This window comes from Tenrec ecaudatus, chromosome 5 (assembly GCF_050624435.1).
Source record: "Tenrec ecaudatus isolate mTenEca1 chromosome 5, mTenEca1.hap1, whole genome shotgun sequence".
Taxonomy (NCBI): Eukaryota; Metazoa; Chordata; class Mammalia; order Afrosoricida; family Tenrecidae; genus Tenrec; species Tenrec ecaudatus.
Genome location: NC_134534.1, coordinates 64,759,804 through 64,776,263, shown reverse-complemented (window position 1 = coordinate 64,776,263; position 16,460 = coordinate 64,759,804). Strand labels below are relative to the sequence as shown.

The window sequence follows — 16,460 nt, the reverse complement described above, 5'->3', positions numbered from 1 at the left end:
GAGCTTAAGGACATGCTGAGCAAAATAACCAATGAAAAAGGACAGATTTTGTATCACTCACTTACATGCAAAAAGAAAAGGTAACTATATAGAGACCAAAGTTTATGAACGATTACTAGACGTGAGGGGAGGGGGAAAGAGGGGTTAACCATGATTTTTAAAAATCACCACCAATTATTGTAACTTCTGTCTTTAAGTTGCACACCGGTAAAAAGCTGAATGGGCAAAAGTGAGGATAGATGCATTTATTGTAATAAGGATGGCAACAACAACAGCCACAACAAAAGTGTAGTTGCTGAGGCTACTTATGCATAACCAAACACCTGTGGGAGCTGGCTCTTTCGTCTGCAGGTTCAGGGCCATGGTTTCATTGGACATCCCAGTTAATTGACCTTGCATGTTTAGTGCTTCTGTTTTACTTCTTAGTTCGTTGGGTAATGCTTGGGATCTTAGAAGCTTTCAGGCAGCCAAACAAGGAGCAGCCATTGGTCTCCATTTACCTGAAGCAACAATAGGAGAATGTGCAGCTAATTGTCTCCATGAACAACGGCCTCCTCTGCAGGAAGACTGTGCCTGGCTGGCGCCTCGCTGCCGTGACTGAACATTTTGACCAGAGATTGTTCTTCATTGTTCGTGTGTTTGTTTCAGGTCATAGCCACGGCACGGCGAATACCTTTTATCCAAATGCTTGTGAACATCCATGATGAAGTAAAATAAGAATCAACTCAGCTTATTTTATGTATTTGCATCGTCTATTTCTATAGGAATTTTATTTTGCAATTGAACTCAGTTCCCTAATAACAGATGTCAACACTACTTTAAGAGTTGCACTCAGATACAAAATTAACAAAACTGGCCTAGTTTCTTTCCCCCCGAACACTTTTATGAACTTTCCCTCTACTCCGCTATTGAATCTTACTCTTTAGGCAGCGTTTTCATTAATTAACTTATGCCTTCACTCTCTAAGTTTACAGAATCTTAAATTACCATTGGGGAATTTTCCTTTTGGATCAATGGGACCAACAACAAAGGTCAAGGTTGTTGAGTGAAGGAGGGTAGGCAATGGAGAAAGGAAACCAAGCTCAGTGTGGTTGAGTCCATTTGACCCCATGGGAGCTGCTCCTCGGGTTTCCAAGGCTGAAGTCATTACAGAGGCCGGCTGCTCTTTGTTTATCCCACGGAAAACCAGGCACCTTTCATTTAGCAACTGAGTGATCAATGACTGCCTACCAGGGTGGGACAGGAGAAAAGGTTAGGTTAAAAGTCTTAGAACTAGTAATTTTATGAAAATATGTTTTGGGACAATATTTGTAACTGCTTTAATGTTTCTCATCATAGTTATGGATGGTGTCTTTTGGGAACCAATACTCAGAATCTAATGAGAAGTTCTTTATAATAACATATTGATATTATCTTTATCGCACTTAGATAACCTGAAATACCCTATTTCACTGAACGTGACACCCTGTGTAACATTGAAGACAACCAAAGGAACTTTGCAGCTTTCCTACATTCCAAGTAAGTCTCATTTTTGTTTTTGTAGATCCAGTAAAGTCTCAAGAAATTATGATTGTATTCCAAATGTATATACATTAGCTATGTACTGCAATGTAAAAATGTATCAACATTTTAGTGGCTTAAAGCAATGCATATTCATTGTCTCTTAATTTCTGTAGGTTAGTAGTCTAGATCCGACTTAGCTGGTCTGTCTGAGGGTCTCCCATCCATGTCATCAATATGTTGGCCAATGCTGGGGTCTTTTATCAAGGCTCGCCTAGGAATGATCTGCTTTCAGGCTTGTGTAGTTGTTGGCAGAACTCAGTTCCTTGCTGTCTGCTGGCCAGACCTCAGTTGCTTGCCATGTGGGTCTTTCCAACATGGATACTTACTTTATTAAAGCCAACAAGAGAGCAAGTACTAGAGAAGTGAAAGTAATCATGTTATGTAGTCTCATCCTGGATGAGACTTTCTATCATTTTTACTGTATTTTATTGGCTAGAAGCAAGTCACTAATGTCCAGCCCACACTCAAGAAAAGAGAATTACAACTGGTCTGATAGAGATGGTGAAACTCATAAAGCTATGGTCTTTAGATGCCCTTCAAATCTGAAACTGAATTCACCCCTGTGGCTCAATTTTTAGCCAAACAATAGACCAGTCTCTCAGGGGAACAGTGACACCAGTGCGGTATGCACACCTAAGAATAATCAACTACCAGCATTTACCCAAAGGCAGAGTTCAGAAGAGTTAGTGACAAAGTGGGGTGGAAGTCACATCAGACCTCCTCTGGCTACACAAGAGAGGAGGATCCAAGTCCTCACTGGCAAGAGGCAGAGGTCACTCAGGCCTCCAACCTTTTTTACGTGGGTTGGTTTGACACCAACTGTTCTGCCCTCATGCTCTGTCTTTTTGCTGGTTCAATGATTCATGGCAATGCCCCCCCCCACCCCCCGCCCTCACACATACGTACTCACAATTAAGGGCGTTTATTAGGGAAGTTAACAGAATACCACAGTCCAGGTTCACTAAGCAGTAATGGCATAGTCATTAGCCCACATCTCTTTTCAGCCAGCAGCTACTTCTCTCTGGTCTTCAGCCTCTCAGCCACGTGGTTCCTTGGCCTCTGGTCTTCATGGGCAGGCAACTGCCTGCTGCTCTGCCTCAGTGTCATAGTCTTGGCACTGCTTCTCTGCTCTGTCTCAAGGCCTTTTTGTGTAGACCTCTGGCCTTCGTGTAGCCTGGCCTCTACTGCTTCTGCTGCTTTAAATAGGGAGAGATCTCAAACGTGCTGTGCTGCTTGCCCTGTGAATTCGCTCGGTCAGTCTCTGAGTTAGCTCTCATACGCAGAGGAACAGCTTTGATGGAGGTGTGGTGTTGTCTTCCAGTAGACAATATACTTGAGTAAACAAAGAGTAATAACTTGGTTCACACCCTCTAGTAAGGTGGAGATTCAAAACACATCCCTCATTAATCCTGTCTATTAGCATAACGTGAACTCACTTGAAAATGGGGTTATAACTTTAGGCATAGAGGCTAGAATTTGTAACATATCATATAAGGGACAGTGGCTAGAAAGGACATGTAAATTAATTACATCTCAGTTATGAATAAGATTAATCAAAATGTGTATGAATTGCCTAATATAAAACTGGTGATATGCTTTGTAAACCTTTACCCAATTCGCAATTAAATAAAAAAAAAGAAGAAGAAAAGAAAGAGGAAAAGAGAGGATTATACAAGGGCATGAATACCAGGAGGCTGGGATTGATGGGGCCCACCTTAGGTCCCCCGTTAGCTTGATATTTTTGAAACATTTTATGTTCTTTAAAACATGCTTAACTCATGTTTGAATTCATGAAACATAGAAACATGGTCCCTTGTCATGAATCAGATAGATATGATAAAAATGCTCTCTTTTGGGCCCCAATGGAAAAGTTCTTCCAACTTCTACATGTACCAATACAGGGATAAATGCACTGACTCTCACCTAATGTTAATTTTAGCTTAACGACCTAGTCTTTGGAAACTTTGTCGGTGTGTTAGGTCAGGTTGACTATAAAGACAGATTCAGAGACACTCATATATGTATAAGAAAGTGCTTTATATCAAGTAGTAATTATTTGTCAAACAAACATCCCAGTCCAGTCCAGATCAAGTCTATACGACTGATACTAGTCCATAAATCCCTCTTCAGACTCATGAAGCCACATGCAATGATGCAGAAGTCAGGAACACCACTGCCTGGTGGGTGCTAAATCCTTTAGCTCCAATGGTGGTGGCTCTGGCAGCTCCCTGGGTGACTTGGTAGGAGGAAGGTGAAGGCACACACAGAGAGAGGAAGTTCCTCATATCCTCCTTATGAGAAGGCCACACCCACCAGCAGGTACAATCTGGCTGTGACCTGATTGACAGACTAGACCCCACCCATATCTTCTTATGGGTGCCATGTTGGTACAAAAAGAAATCTGTCTATCACAATCAGTAAGTGGGGAATAGATATGTAAACAAACACCAGGTCAATTTCAAATCATGCACCTCCACCCTAGTTATGACCAGACCAATCCCCTTTGGGTAGGTCATAAATACTTCATTTGCATAGTGGGATAACATTGCCATTTAGTGGATTCTGGCTCATAGTGAACAACCCTATAGGACAGAGTAGAACTGCCTCCATGGGTTGCTGAGATTGTAAGTCTTTACAGGAGTAGAAAGCCTCACCTTTTTCCTGTGGTTTAGAACTACTGACCTTGTGGATAACAGCCCAAGTCCTAGTCCACTACACCACCAGGTCTGTTTAGTAAGGTCTAATCACTTTATTTGCATTGTACATTGACCAATCCCTGCAGGGGGAATAGGGCAGAGTACAGCTCAGGCCAGGCAAAAAATGTCAAATCAAAAGTGTTTATAATTTACCTAGGAAATATCAATTAACCCAGACAAAAGGAGGAGAAATACCTCAAGCTGTTTTTCAAAAAATGAGCCAAAGAACCAAGGCAAAAGCCCACATAAAGGAATTCATTTTACCACAAATGTGGAGAGTGGAAATGGAGAAGAACAAGGAGAGAAGCCCCCAAATGAGTCAGTTAAATAGAGATAAAGGAATCAAACAGGTTAGGGACCAATTTGAAGAGATTGGTAGCATCAATTCTAAAGGAAGGAGAGGACTTGAGAAAGGATGTGATAGTTATACTTAACATGATCAAGTTCAAGTTCTATGGAAAGTGTTTTATACCTACCATGAGTTACAGTACCTTATCAGTTACTGACCTTATCAGTAAGTCATCTTCAGTGAGGCAGTGTTACTATACTTTTTCATTATAAAAGGTATTATACATCTTTTCTAGTTGGAGCTGTTGATTAATTTGTTAGAACTGAATACAATTCATTATTATAATTTTCAGTGTTAATTGAAAAACAAAACAAAAATCAAGCTCACTGACTTCAAGTCAATGCTGACTCCTGGCAACCCTGTAGGACCAGGTAGAACTCCCTGTATTAAGGCTGTGGCTAGATCAAGGAAGTCTATTCTCCCCACCACTGTGTGGCTGCTTTGAACAATCCCATCATGGAGTTGACCACACTATGTTAGACTATCTCATGGAAGCATCCTGGCTCTCTCAAGTTGGCATAAAACCTATCACACCACTTTCCTATCAATTTTTTGTATTGTGGTGACTTGTGTTGAGGTAGTTAGTTTATTGTGCCAGCATGGCCAATAAACACATGTGGGATTAATTGAAGGGTGGAGAGATAAATGGCTCGGCGAGCCTCGTCTTTCTTGTCTCTCGCTCTTTGATCATCGGACCAGTGTGCGGCTGCCTTGCTTGCTCTGTGCCTCAATTTGCAAGCTACACTACCTATGGGACACCTAGCCTGTGGACTGTGTTGATGTAATTTGAGGTTTCTTCAAGACCTGTTTTGCCATACGATTGGAATTTACATCTTTTGAGCTGGGGACGGACTGTTGGTGACCTGACTGACTGTGGGTGACATGGCTGACTGTTGGTGACCTGCCTTGCTGCTTGCTGCCTGTGCCCGGATAGCCTGAATCTCTCTACAGAGGACTACCTGGTGGCCCGCAAGACTTGAAGGACTGCCAGTCTCACAACTGTCTCACGGGAGTGAGTTGCATTGAGCCATTTGTACCGCTTTATAATTTAACTATTTATTTCTTGTGTTATATATCTATCTATCTGTATAAATATATATATAAAATTATTAGCAATCTGATTTTGTCTCTAGAGAACCCTGTCTAATACATGTGTGTTGCTGTGATTCTAGAAGCGATACAACTGTTATTTAAAATACTGGCAGAGCCACCTGTGTTGGACAGGATTGAGCAGTGTTTCCAAAGACAAAGACACACTAGAAACAGCTGGGTTCTATAAAACAGAACATGGCATCAGAATTGGAGGACGATTCATTGACAACTCACAGATGACACAACCTTGCTTGCTGAAGGCAAAGAGGACTTGAAGAATTTCTTTTTTGAAACTAAGTGTCATAACTTTAAGTGATTTTAAAATTAAATACTGTTATTGGGGCTCCTGCATCTCCCATCACAATCCATACATTCATCCATTGTATCAAGCACATTTGTACATATGCTGCCATCATCATTTTCAAAGTATTTTCTTTCTACTTGAGCCCTTGATATCAGCTACTCATTTTTCTCCTCCCCCCTCCCTCATGAACCCTTGATAAATTATAGGCTATTATTTTCATATCTTACATCATCCTCTGTCACCCTTCACCCACTTTTCCATTATTCGTTGCCCTGGGAGGGGGTGTGTGATCAGTTCTCCCTTTCTCCCCTCACCTCCCCCCTATCTGCCTGGTATTTCTATTCTCACTGTTGGTCCTGAGGGGATTATCTATCCTGGATTCCCTGTGTTTCAGGCTCTTATCTGCAGCAGTGTGCATGTTCTGGTTTAATCTGACTAGTAAGGTAGAATTGAGGTCATGATAGTGGGGGGCGGGGGGAAGGAAACCTTAAAGAACTAGAGGAAATTTGTGTGTTTCATTGGTGCTATGCTGCACCCTGACTGGCTGATCTCTTCAATGTGACCCTTCTGTGAGAGGATATTCAATTGTCTACAGATGGGCTTTGGGTCCACACTCCACACTCTCTCCCACTTCACATTGGGTATGATTTTGTTCTGGGTCTTGGATGCCTGATACCTGATTCCATTGACACCTTGTGATCACACAGGCTTGTGTGCTTCTTTTTTGTGGGCTTTGTTGATTCTAACTTAGATGGCTACTTGTTTATCTTCAAGACTTTAAGACCCCAGATGCTTTATCTTTTGATAGTTGGGCACCATCAGCTTTCTTCACCACATTTGCTTATCTGCAATTGCTTATTTGCAATCATGTTCGGAAGGTGAGCATCACAGAATGCCGGATTATTAGAAAAAAGTGTTCTTATGTTGAGGGAATACTTGAGTTGAGGCCCAATGTCCATTTGCAACCTTAATTCTTAACATATAGATATAAGTACATAGATCTATTCCCCTCTCATTATATAGAAATATATTTACATATGTACATGCCTGTATTTAGACCTCTATAAATGTCCTTTGCCTTCTGGCTCTTTCCTCTATTTCCTTTTACTTTCCTCTTGTCCCACCATCACGTTGGCCTTCATTAGAGTTTAGTAATTCCTCGCTGTTACATTGGCCTTGATTAAGCCCCAGTAGGCATCCTACAACCTTCTGGAACTCCATCGATTTTAGGTCACTGTGTTCCCCTGTCCCTAGGTTAGTTCCCCTGCTCTTCCTTCCTTCCACTTCCCCTTCTCCTGTATCCCCCCCAGAACCATTGGTCCTGTTCTTTCATCTCCGAATTGTTTATCCTGCTTATCTTATCTAGATAGAGATGCAGAGATATTAATAAGCACAAAAACCAGGCAAAGCCAAACAAAACAACAAAGGTAGTCAAAACCAACAAAACAACAACACCAACAAAACACAACAAAAACAAAAAGAAAGCCACTGACAAAAATGGAAAAACCTATACATAGTTCAAGGTCAGTTTGTTGGCCGACTTGAAGCATTTTTGATGAAGATCAAGGAATATCTTGACATAAAGAAAACAATAATTCTCACATCATCATGATCAACAGAAAAGATGGAAGTTGCCAAGGATTTCATTTTATCTGGGTCCTCAATTAATGCCCATGGAAATGACAGTCAAGGAATCAAATGCCTTATTGTTAAATCTGCTGTGAAAGCTCTTTAAAATGTTGCAAAGCAAAGATGCTGCTTTGGGGACTAAGGTGCGCCTGGCCCAAGCCATGGTATTTCCATTGCCTATGTGCAAAACCTAAGGAAGACCACAGAATTGATACATTTTAATTATGGTGTTGTTGAAGAACAGTTATTGAATACCATGGACTGTCAGAAGAATGAATGCATCTGTTTTGGAGGAAGTACAGTCAAAATGCTCCTGAGAAAGGAGAATGGGAGGAATTTGTTTCTTGTATTTTGGACCTGTTATCAGGAGGTACCAGTTTTGGAAGAAACACATCGTACTGGGTAAAAAAGAGGGTCATCAAGAGAGAGGAAGGCTTTTGAGTGATGGATTGGCGCAGAGGCTGTCATCATGGGCTCAAACATGAAAATGATTGCCAGGACAGGGTTGCGTTTCATTCTGTTATACACTCCCTTACCCACAGGTATAATAAGCTCATCTATTTATGACAGGAGGCAGCTTTACAGGTTGGAATTCTATCAAGTTAAGTTCTAATCCCCCACAGTAGCTGAGAGGTCAGAGTGGTATCTTCCTTACTTATTACATTTTTAAGAGATGGCTTGCAGGTCATGAGGAAACATCGCTGGGTTGTCAATTTGGCAAGAAACGTATGTAGGCTTTCTAGAGGGTTTCTTAAAAGAGGCAATGAAAGCATGCACAATTACACAGTTTCTGGGGTAAATATTCTAAGGGAAAGGGAAGGAGGGGTGGGGGAGTCTCTTTTCATTTTGGCACCAGGGAAAATTTTTTCTTCTGTTCAACTTATATTTGTTACTCATGGAGCATTTTAAGTGTATAAGATGAGTGTTATTTATACAAAAATCTCTTGTGGATTTTTCTTCTTTTAAAGGGAGAGATATAAAAGACCTGCGTTTCAATCTCAACGTGTCTCTCGATTCCATGGTCTTTCCAATGCGCCAGGAAGTGGTTTGTCGAGGATCTGATGGTGTGTACTCTTTCTGCAGAGCTCTGAAAGGAGGTAAACAATCAGTTCATGTGACTCTTAAACATAACAGAGTTCCTTAGGAGAATGCCGTGAAGTTCAAATACACTGAAAATGCAGAGTTGTTTCCATTAATACATTTTCATCCTAATCTATGCTGCTAGAACTTCAAGCAGCTTAAACAACATTTTATCATTATTAACTTGTTCTTAAGATGACACTTATCTGTGTTTAATGGGACATTGATATGACTACATTGTTCAGATTAGTGCTTTACATCACCTTTGCTAATAGGCTTCTTTGCATGAATATTTAACCAATTATTTTTCACTGAAGCTCACCAAATGTTTTTTATTCCGTTATATTGCATTCTATTCCAATGCCTTCATATTTTCTTTCTTTTTGATTAATTATTTTATTGGGGGGCTCTTACAAATCTTATAACAATCCATCATTCAATTGTATCAAGCACATTTGTACATATGCTGTCATCAACATTTCCAAAACATTTTCATTCTGCTTGAGCCCTTGGTATCAACCCTCTCTCCCATACCCCTAACCCCTTTGTGAACCCTTGATCAATTAATTATATATTTTTATTGTTATTTCGTGTTTACATGGTCTGTTGTCTCCCTTCACCCACATTTCTATTATTCATCCCCCTGGGGTGTGTGTGCTATATATCCAATCCTTTTTTTTTCTTTATACTGTAATATTCACAAACTCAGGAAATTAAGATAATTAATTTCCAGATCTGAAGGTTGTTTAAGGGTGAAAGTCTCAGAGGTTCCACCAGTCTTAGTCCAACTAGTAAGTCTGGTCATTTTTATACTTTGAGTTTTTTTCCACATTTTTCTACCTTTCTCTCCAGGACATTCTAATGTGATCTCTTTCAGAGCAGTTGATAGTCAGGCTCCATCTAGTCTTCTGCTTTCAGATTATGGAGAGTGTAGTCCATTGGTCCACTGTACTGATTGTTTCCTTATGTCTTTTTTTTAGCAGATTTATTTGCAAGCAATTTAAATATCCTATAATTCAATGGACCCATCATTCAATCATATCATGGAGAATTGTGCAATCCCTCCCACATCAATTTTAGAGCATTCTCCCGGGCCCCATGGTCAAATCGCCTTTTAGATGAGTCATGCAACCACAATCCATTCGAGTGCTCCCTCCCCTCCCCTGTCTTTATTAGTTACTCCCCAAATCCCGCTTCCCTCCGTATCTACCCCACCCCCCTGTTCCCTAGAGCCCTTGTATCCCTTATTACCATTATGCATCCACTCCTCCTGCGCTTCACAACTGGGAGACCCAACAGAAAGTAATAATAAACAAAATCACGCTAACTGGGAAGAATGAAGACATAACAGTATATAGATAAAAATACTGATTATGTGTAAGAAGGAAAAGACCTCCAGCAATAATCAAAAAGCCAGGGAAGAAATTTCCATCATGGAACCAGTAAGTGATACTTGCATCCAGAACAAATTCAGGTCTCATCTACAGGGTGATCAACTGGCCAAGTGTCTAGTTCGATCCAGCATAATTAAGGTTACAATGCTCTCTACTTGATAGAAAGACTGATTGAGACCCTTGCCTGTGGCTAGAATGGATCTGCCAATGGCTCAGTTTGACTAGGCAGCCTGCAGATGGGTTTTGGGTTCTCACTGTCCCCCACAAATTGGGTGTTCATGGTTTTTGCTCTGATGCTCTTCTTCTCACCACATTGGAGTTTTGTCATTGTCATCTTTGGATCACACAAGTTGGTGTGCTTCTTCTTTGTGGACTTAGTTGACTCCTCACTTAGGTAGGTGCATGTTTGAATAAAAGCCTTTAAGACCCCAGACACTTCTAATTGATAGCTGGGCACCATCTGCTTTCTTCACCACACTTTGCTGTAGCACCCTTCCGTAAATATGAATAATTCCTCAGTAAATACCAATTTTGAGATCATCTGATGCTTGGGTCTTCATCCTACACACGCTTACCAAGAGAATTTGAGCGCACAATAAGGAAATCACAAGGATGCACTTTGAAAATGCAGAGAAAGACCTAAGAAACTACTCTGCTCTCTTTTTTTCATGGTCTTGCCACCGTCCCCTCTTGTTTGCCTGCAGTGTGTGCAGAGGTGTCAAGCTAAATGCCTATAAGAAGAGACTGGGAGCAGTGATCAAAATGTGAGCTTTTCAAGAGAGACAAATTGGAAAAGAGTGTACTCTACTGTGCTAGTCTGGGTTGACTAGAGAAACAGATTCATACACACTCATATGTGTATAAGAAATAGCTTTATATAAAAGAGTAATTGTATATTGAGAAACACCCCAGCCCGGTTCAGATCAAGTCCATAAGTCTGTTATTAGCCCACTGTCTGATACCAATCTATAAATTCCTCTTCAGATTCACCCAACACATGCAATGACACTGAATGCAGGAAGATCACAGGCCAGTGTGTGGGAAGTCTTGTGGATCCAGTGGCAGTGGAGGCATCTCAGAGCTGGCAGGGGTCTCCATGTGGCTCCTCCAGCTCCAGGGCTCTATCATAGCTCCATGTGTCTTGTCAATTGGACTGTCTGACAGGGAGTGGGAGTGTTCCACCTCCAGTGAGCTATTTATCTCCTTAGTGCTTCCAAATGAGGTCATCAAGCTGCGACCTGATTGACAGGCCAAACTCCATCCCTTTGACACCATGTTATATAACTACCACATCCACAGAAGTTAAAGCTCTTTCTTTTTACTGTACCAGGAATTCGAACCAATTCAGGCCAGTTTTATGGTGACCAGATTTTAACACTGGTAAAGTGGGACACCATTGATAAAACTCAGATCCTGGTGAAATAGCCACATGGCAGTCAAAAACCGTATACCCTAGCTTGTCGCACATTCTTTCCAAAAATCAGAACTTTTAAAAAATGCCACAGGACATGGGAAAAATGGCTAAAAATTGGGACTATCCCGCCAAAAGTGGGACATCTGGTCACCTTTATGGTTGAAGAATTGATACCAGATAGACTTGCATTTAAAAATGTGGGTGAGCCTGAATGCCAACTAAAACCAGAGAGAATATGGTGGCTAGAAATGTAAATCTCACTCTTAGAAAACAAAGGCAGTGTTCAAGTTACATAGAAACCAAATTTCTTGAGAGGCTCTGTTGAAAATGCCAGTGGCTGCCTGAAAGATGGGGGCCTGACGCAGCCTCTTTAAATGAAGATCCCTCTGTACACTCCCCGCAATAATCCAATGTCACAGAACAGTCTCTTGAAAGGGCTCACTACACGTCCCAACTTGGGAGCCAATACATATGTCATGTCTTTCCATAATTTAATCACGTCCAAAGTAATTATGCAATTTCTTCCATAAGAAGAACCTTCCATTGAGAAGTGGAACTATTCTGAAATTCTTCTAAACTATTAATGGTATGTCTCCCATTCCAGGGCCTAGTTGTTACTTGCTGTTTGGATAGATTTTTATTCATAGTGACCCTGCAGGACAGAGTCGAAATGTTCTCGAGTGTTTCTGAGGCTGTGATCTTTGTAGTAACAGACAGGCCCGCCTTCTCCCTGTGGAGAAGCTGCTGGGTTTTAACCTCCGACCTTGCAGTTAGCAGACTACACCACACCATCCGGGTCCTTTGGAAACAAAGGGCTCTGCCTTTTTATTTTGCACTGAGCTTTGCTAATTGCATAACCAGTCCTGGAGTGTTGGGTGACTAAAGCAGAACCCCTGCTCTCCGGGTAGCAGAGGAAACAACACCATATATAACGAAGTAATGAAATAGGACAGATTCGGATTGTGATACTGCTCTCAAGGAAATCAGCAGGTCTGTCTGTGAGCTCTCAGGAGCCATCACCATGGGACGGTGACTAAGTGCTCAGCTACGAAGTGAAAAGTCAGTGACTTAAACACACCAGCTACTGTGTGCGAGAGATATGGCTGTCTGCTTCCTGAGAGATTACAGCCCTGGAAACCCTTAGGGGCAGTTCTACTCTGTCTGACAGGGTTGCTACGAGTTAGAATCAACGTGATGGGTATCTCTCTCACAGACACTCTAATGGAGAGGGCTGGCACAGGCTGGGAGAGTCTCTGAAGGTCTCAGGAAGCATATGGGAATAGTAGCCATGGTATGAAATTCGTGGTTTCTTTAGTTTTGCATAGGGCTGTCTCTACTAGTAGTAAATGTATAACAGGGGCACTACATGCTATGAAACAAACACCAAGGAGAAAATGTGCCCAATAATAACTAATATGCATATTTTGTATTTTGCAGAGACGGTGAATACAAACGTAACATTCTCCTACAAGGGTATAAATTTTTTTAAGGTAATGTTCAAGATTTGTTTTGTATTTTCTCAAAATTTGGCAGTAGCAGATATGTTAAGGATTTGAAAGAAGCAATCCAAAATGTCTAAAAATAGATGTAAAAAGTAAGATGTTTAATATTATTTTTCACTTTTTTGGTATTGTAGTACTTCTTTCTGCAGCATATGAAAAAATTACATAAAATGATATTTCTTTTTATTGCATCTTCTCTAACATACTTTGCTGAAATTAAGGCAAATGCTCAATATTAGTATATTGAATGATCTTCAGATTAAAACACCAGACAATCACTGTGTATAACTCAGTAAATCTCTAAATGATATACTAAATACTTAGTAATATAAGTAATACAACTTCTGACTTGCCAACCTGGCTAGGTTCTAAAGACCAGATTGTTATATGAAAATCAAAGTTATGCAAAAATTCAGGATGACCATATGAGATCACAAAATGGGAGATGACTACATCATTACATAGCTGTCAAATTACATCATCACTTAACTGCCAAATTCCTGAGACTCATGGCCAAACCAAGTTGACACATAGGCCATAACTGTCAAAATCAGCATTACTCTCACCTCTCACTTCCACATTCATTACTATCAGATGCACATCGTTAATGTGCAAAATGGATTGTAGTTATTTCACTGTTGCTGTAAATGCAAATGTTAGTTAATGAGCTACTGAGAAGTACTCAGTATATGTACATATAACTTATAAATATATAACTTATAAAAATTGCTTATGAAAATAAAAATGTCATAAATTATAGACTTATTTTTGTTCCACATTTTCTGGGAAACTTAGTTTTTGTAAACATAATTAATGTCTATAAAAAGTATAGATATAAATTTAGATAATTGCATATAAATACCTAGCAATGATGTGTAAGTAATATCTCATGTTTGAAAAACTCTTAGGGTACTTAAAAATTGTGAAAAACATAATTTTGTGAAAACAAAGGTGTTTTATGTTCATTGAATTCAAAGGCATGCACATTTAATTTGTGTTTTAGGAGTTTTATAGGCATATACTTCACATGTATGATTCAATAGTTCCAGCATATTGATGAGAATTCAATCATCTCCACAATCAATTTTGTACAATCTTGTACTCATTGTCATGAGCTCTCCACCTCCCCCAAACTGGCCGCCAGTCCCCTCATGACACCGTCAATGCAGTCCGTCTCTCTGTAGATCTACCCACCTGGATTTCATATACAGAAAAGCCTAGAAAAAAACTATAGAAAAGCAAAACAAAGCCAACAAACAGAACCAACACCGCACTTGGTATGGAGCAAGGTTACTTACACCCCTGGTCTCTGGTCAGAGGGAATTCACTGGAGGCTTACACCCTGCAAATGAGTTTTGAGCTCCACTGTCATGCACAGCCTTCTGTACACCAGGCATTCCCAATTTAAGCTCTGATACCATTCCCTCCTTCAGGTTTGGATTTTGTCATTTACTATCCTTGGATCACATAGGCTGGTGTAAAGGCTCACGTCTTTTCATCTCATTAGAAAACTGAGAAGCTGCAATCAATTCAATTTAAATGACTTCTGTTTTTTTTTTTTTTTACATTTTAGATTTCTTTATTATGAAAGTTTGGATTCCTGATACTTTATTTTTTTTTTAAATTTTAACAATTTATTGGGGCTCATACAATTCTTTTCACAGTTCATACATATACATACATCAATTGTATAAAGCACATCTGTACAGTCTTTGCCCTATTCATTTTTTTCTCTTTTCTTCTTTTACATTTTATTAGGGACTCATACAACTCTTACCACAATCCATACATATACATACATCAATTGTATAAAGCACATCCATACATTCCCTGCCCCAATCATTCTCAAGGCATTTGCTCTCCACTTAAGCCCCTTGCATCAAATGACTTCTGTTTAAACAAACAAAAAATTCTCACTAAAGCCTGTAACCTAGAAGCACCTAACATCTTATATTATTTATATTTCTTTTTATTTGTTTTAGGGACAATACAAGATTGTTGTAGAAGCCATCACTGGAAGTCATGACGACAGGCTCTTTTGTTTGAATGTGACCGCCATACATGAATCTAAATTCAAATAGAATAAATTGAGCATATTTTTGTTTTTCAAAGGTTTGTGTGTGTGTGTGTGTGTAACTTCTCTCCCCACCCCTCCCACATACAAACACATAAAGAATTCTCCTGAGTTCATTCGCATGCTGCTACTTTGGCGCAAATTACCAGTATTGCTCCTCTGCGCCCCGGCAGCTGCCTTCTCTGCCCTGTCAGACTGTTTCACATGCTGGGAAAATGGAACATAGCAACCTAGACAACATTCTTTCCCTGCCTTCATGGAGTTTGTATTTCCACGATGGGAGGGGTTTAACTTCTCGGTGATGCTGTATCAGAAGTAGTACAGAATTGATAGCTTTAAGTAACAAATTTACTTTCTCACACTGCCATTGAATCAACCATTTCTGATTCATAGCAACCCCATAAGACAGAGTAGAGCTCTCCTTGTAGGTTTCTAAGATGATAACTCTCTCTTTCCAGGAGTAGACAGCCCCATCTTTCTCCTGTATAGCTGGCTGCATGTGGTTTTGAACTGCTAACCTCAGTTAGCAGCCAATTCATAACCCACAACACCACCAGGATTCCTGTGTTGAGGAAGCTGGGAGTTTGAATTCAGGGCTCTGGCCCTAGGGCAAGGCTTTCTTTCTCTGTTCGCTCTGATGGAAGGTACTTGTCCCTTCTTAGCTTCTGTTCCTTGGTGATTTTCACGTGGCATGTATCTTCCCCTGCGTTTGTGCTTGATTCCACACCCAAACTACTACTTTTATCTTAAAAGTGATTGGCTTAAGAAATACTCTCCACAGTTACAGTATTATTTACAGGACAAAGAGAACCCAATTCCCAGATGGGATTACATCTATTTAAACACTTGTTGTTGTTAGGTGCCACCGAGTTGGTTCCAACCCATAGCGACCTTATGCACAATAGAACAAAACACTGCCTAGTCCTGCACCATCCTCATAATTGTTCCTGTGCTTGAGCCCACTGTTGAAGCCACAGTGTCAATCCATCTCATTGGGGGCTGGGAGGGGTGTTCCTATTTTTTGCTGCCCTTCTACTTTACCAAACATTGTGTCCTTCTCCAGCATCTGGTCTCTTCTGATAACATGTCTGAAGTATGTAAGGTGAAGTCTTGCCATCTTTGCCTCTAAAGAGAACTTTGGCCATACTTCTTCCAAGAGAGAAGGTTTGTCCTTTAAGCAGTCCTTGGCACTTTCAGTATTCTTCTCCAGCACCACATTTCAAAAGCATCAATTCATCTACAGCCTTCCTTACTCAATGTCCAACTTTCACATGCATACGAGACACAAGTCAAGTGAACCTCAAAGTAACATACTAATTTTTCAATACTCTAAAAAGGTCTGTGTAGCAGATTCACCAAATGC

General features: G+C 40.4%; 1 protein-coding gene across 1 annotated transcript in view; it reads left to right on the top strand.

Moving 5' to 3' along the window:
- Positions 1-15,134, top strand: part of LY96 (lymphocyte antigen 96) — a 28,293-nt gene extending 13,159 nt beyond the window's left edge. The window contains exons 2-5 of the mRNA XM_075550647.1: positions 1,429-1,518; positions 8,602-8,730; positions 12,959-13,011; positions 15,006-15,134. Coding sequence (XP_075406762.1) covers positions 1,429-1,518; positions 8,602-8,730; positions 12,959-13,011; positions 15,006-15,104 — 371 coding nt within the window. The 3' untranslated portion in view covers positions 15,105-15,134. The remainder of the gene's footprint in view (positions 1-1,428; positions 1,519-8,601; positions 8,731-12,958; positions 13,012-15,005) is intronic.
- Positions 15,135-16,460: the final 1,326 nt, after the last annotated feature.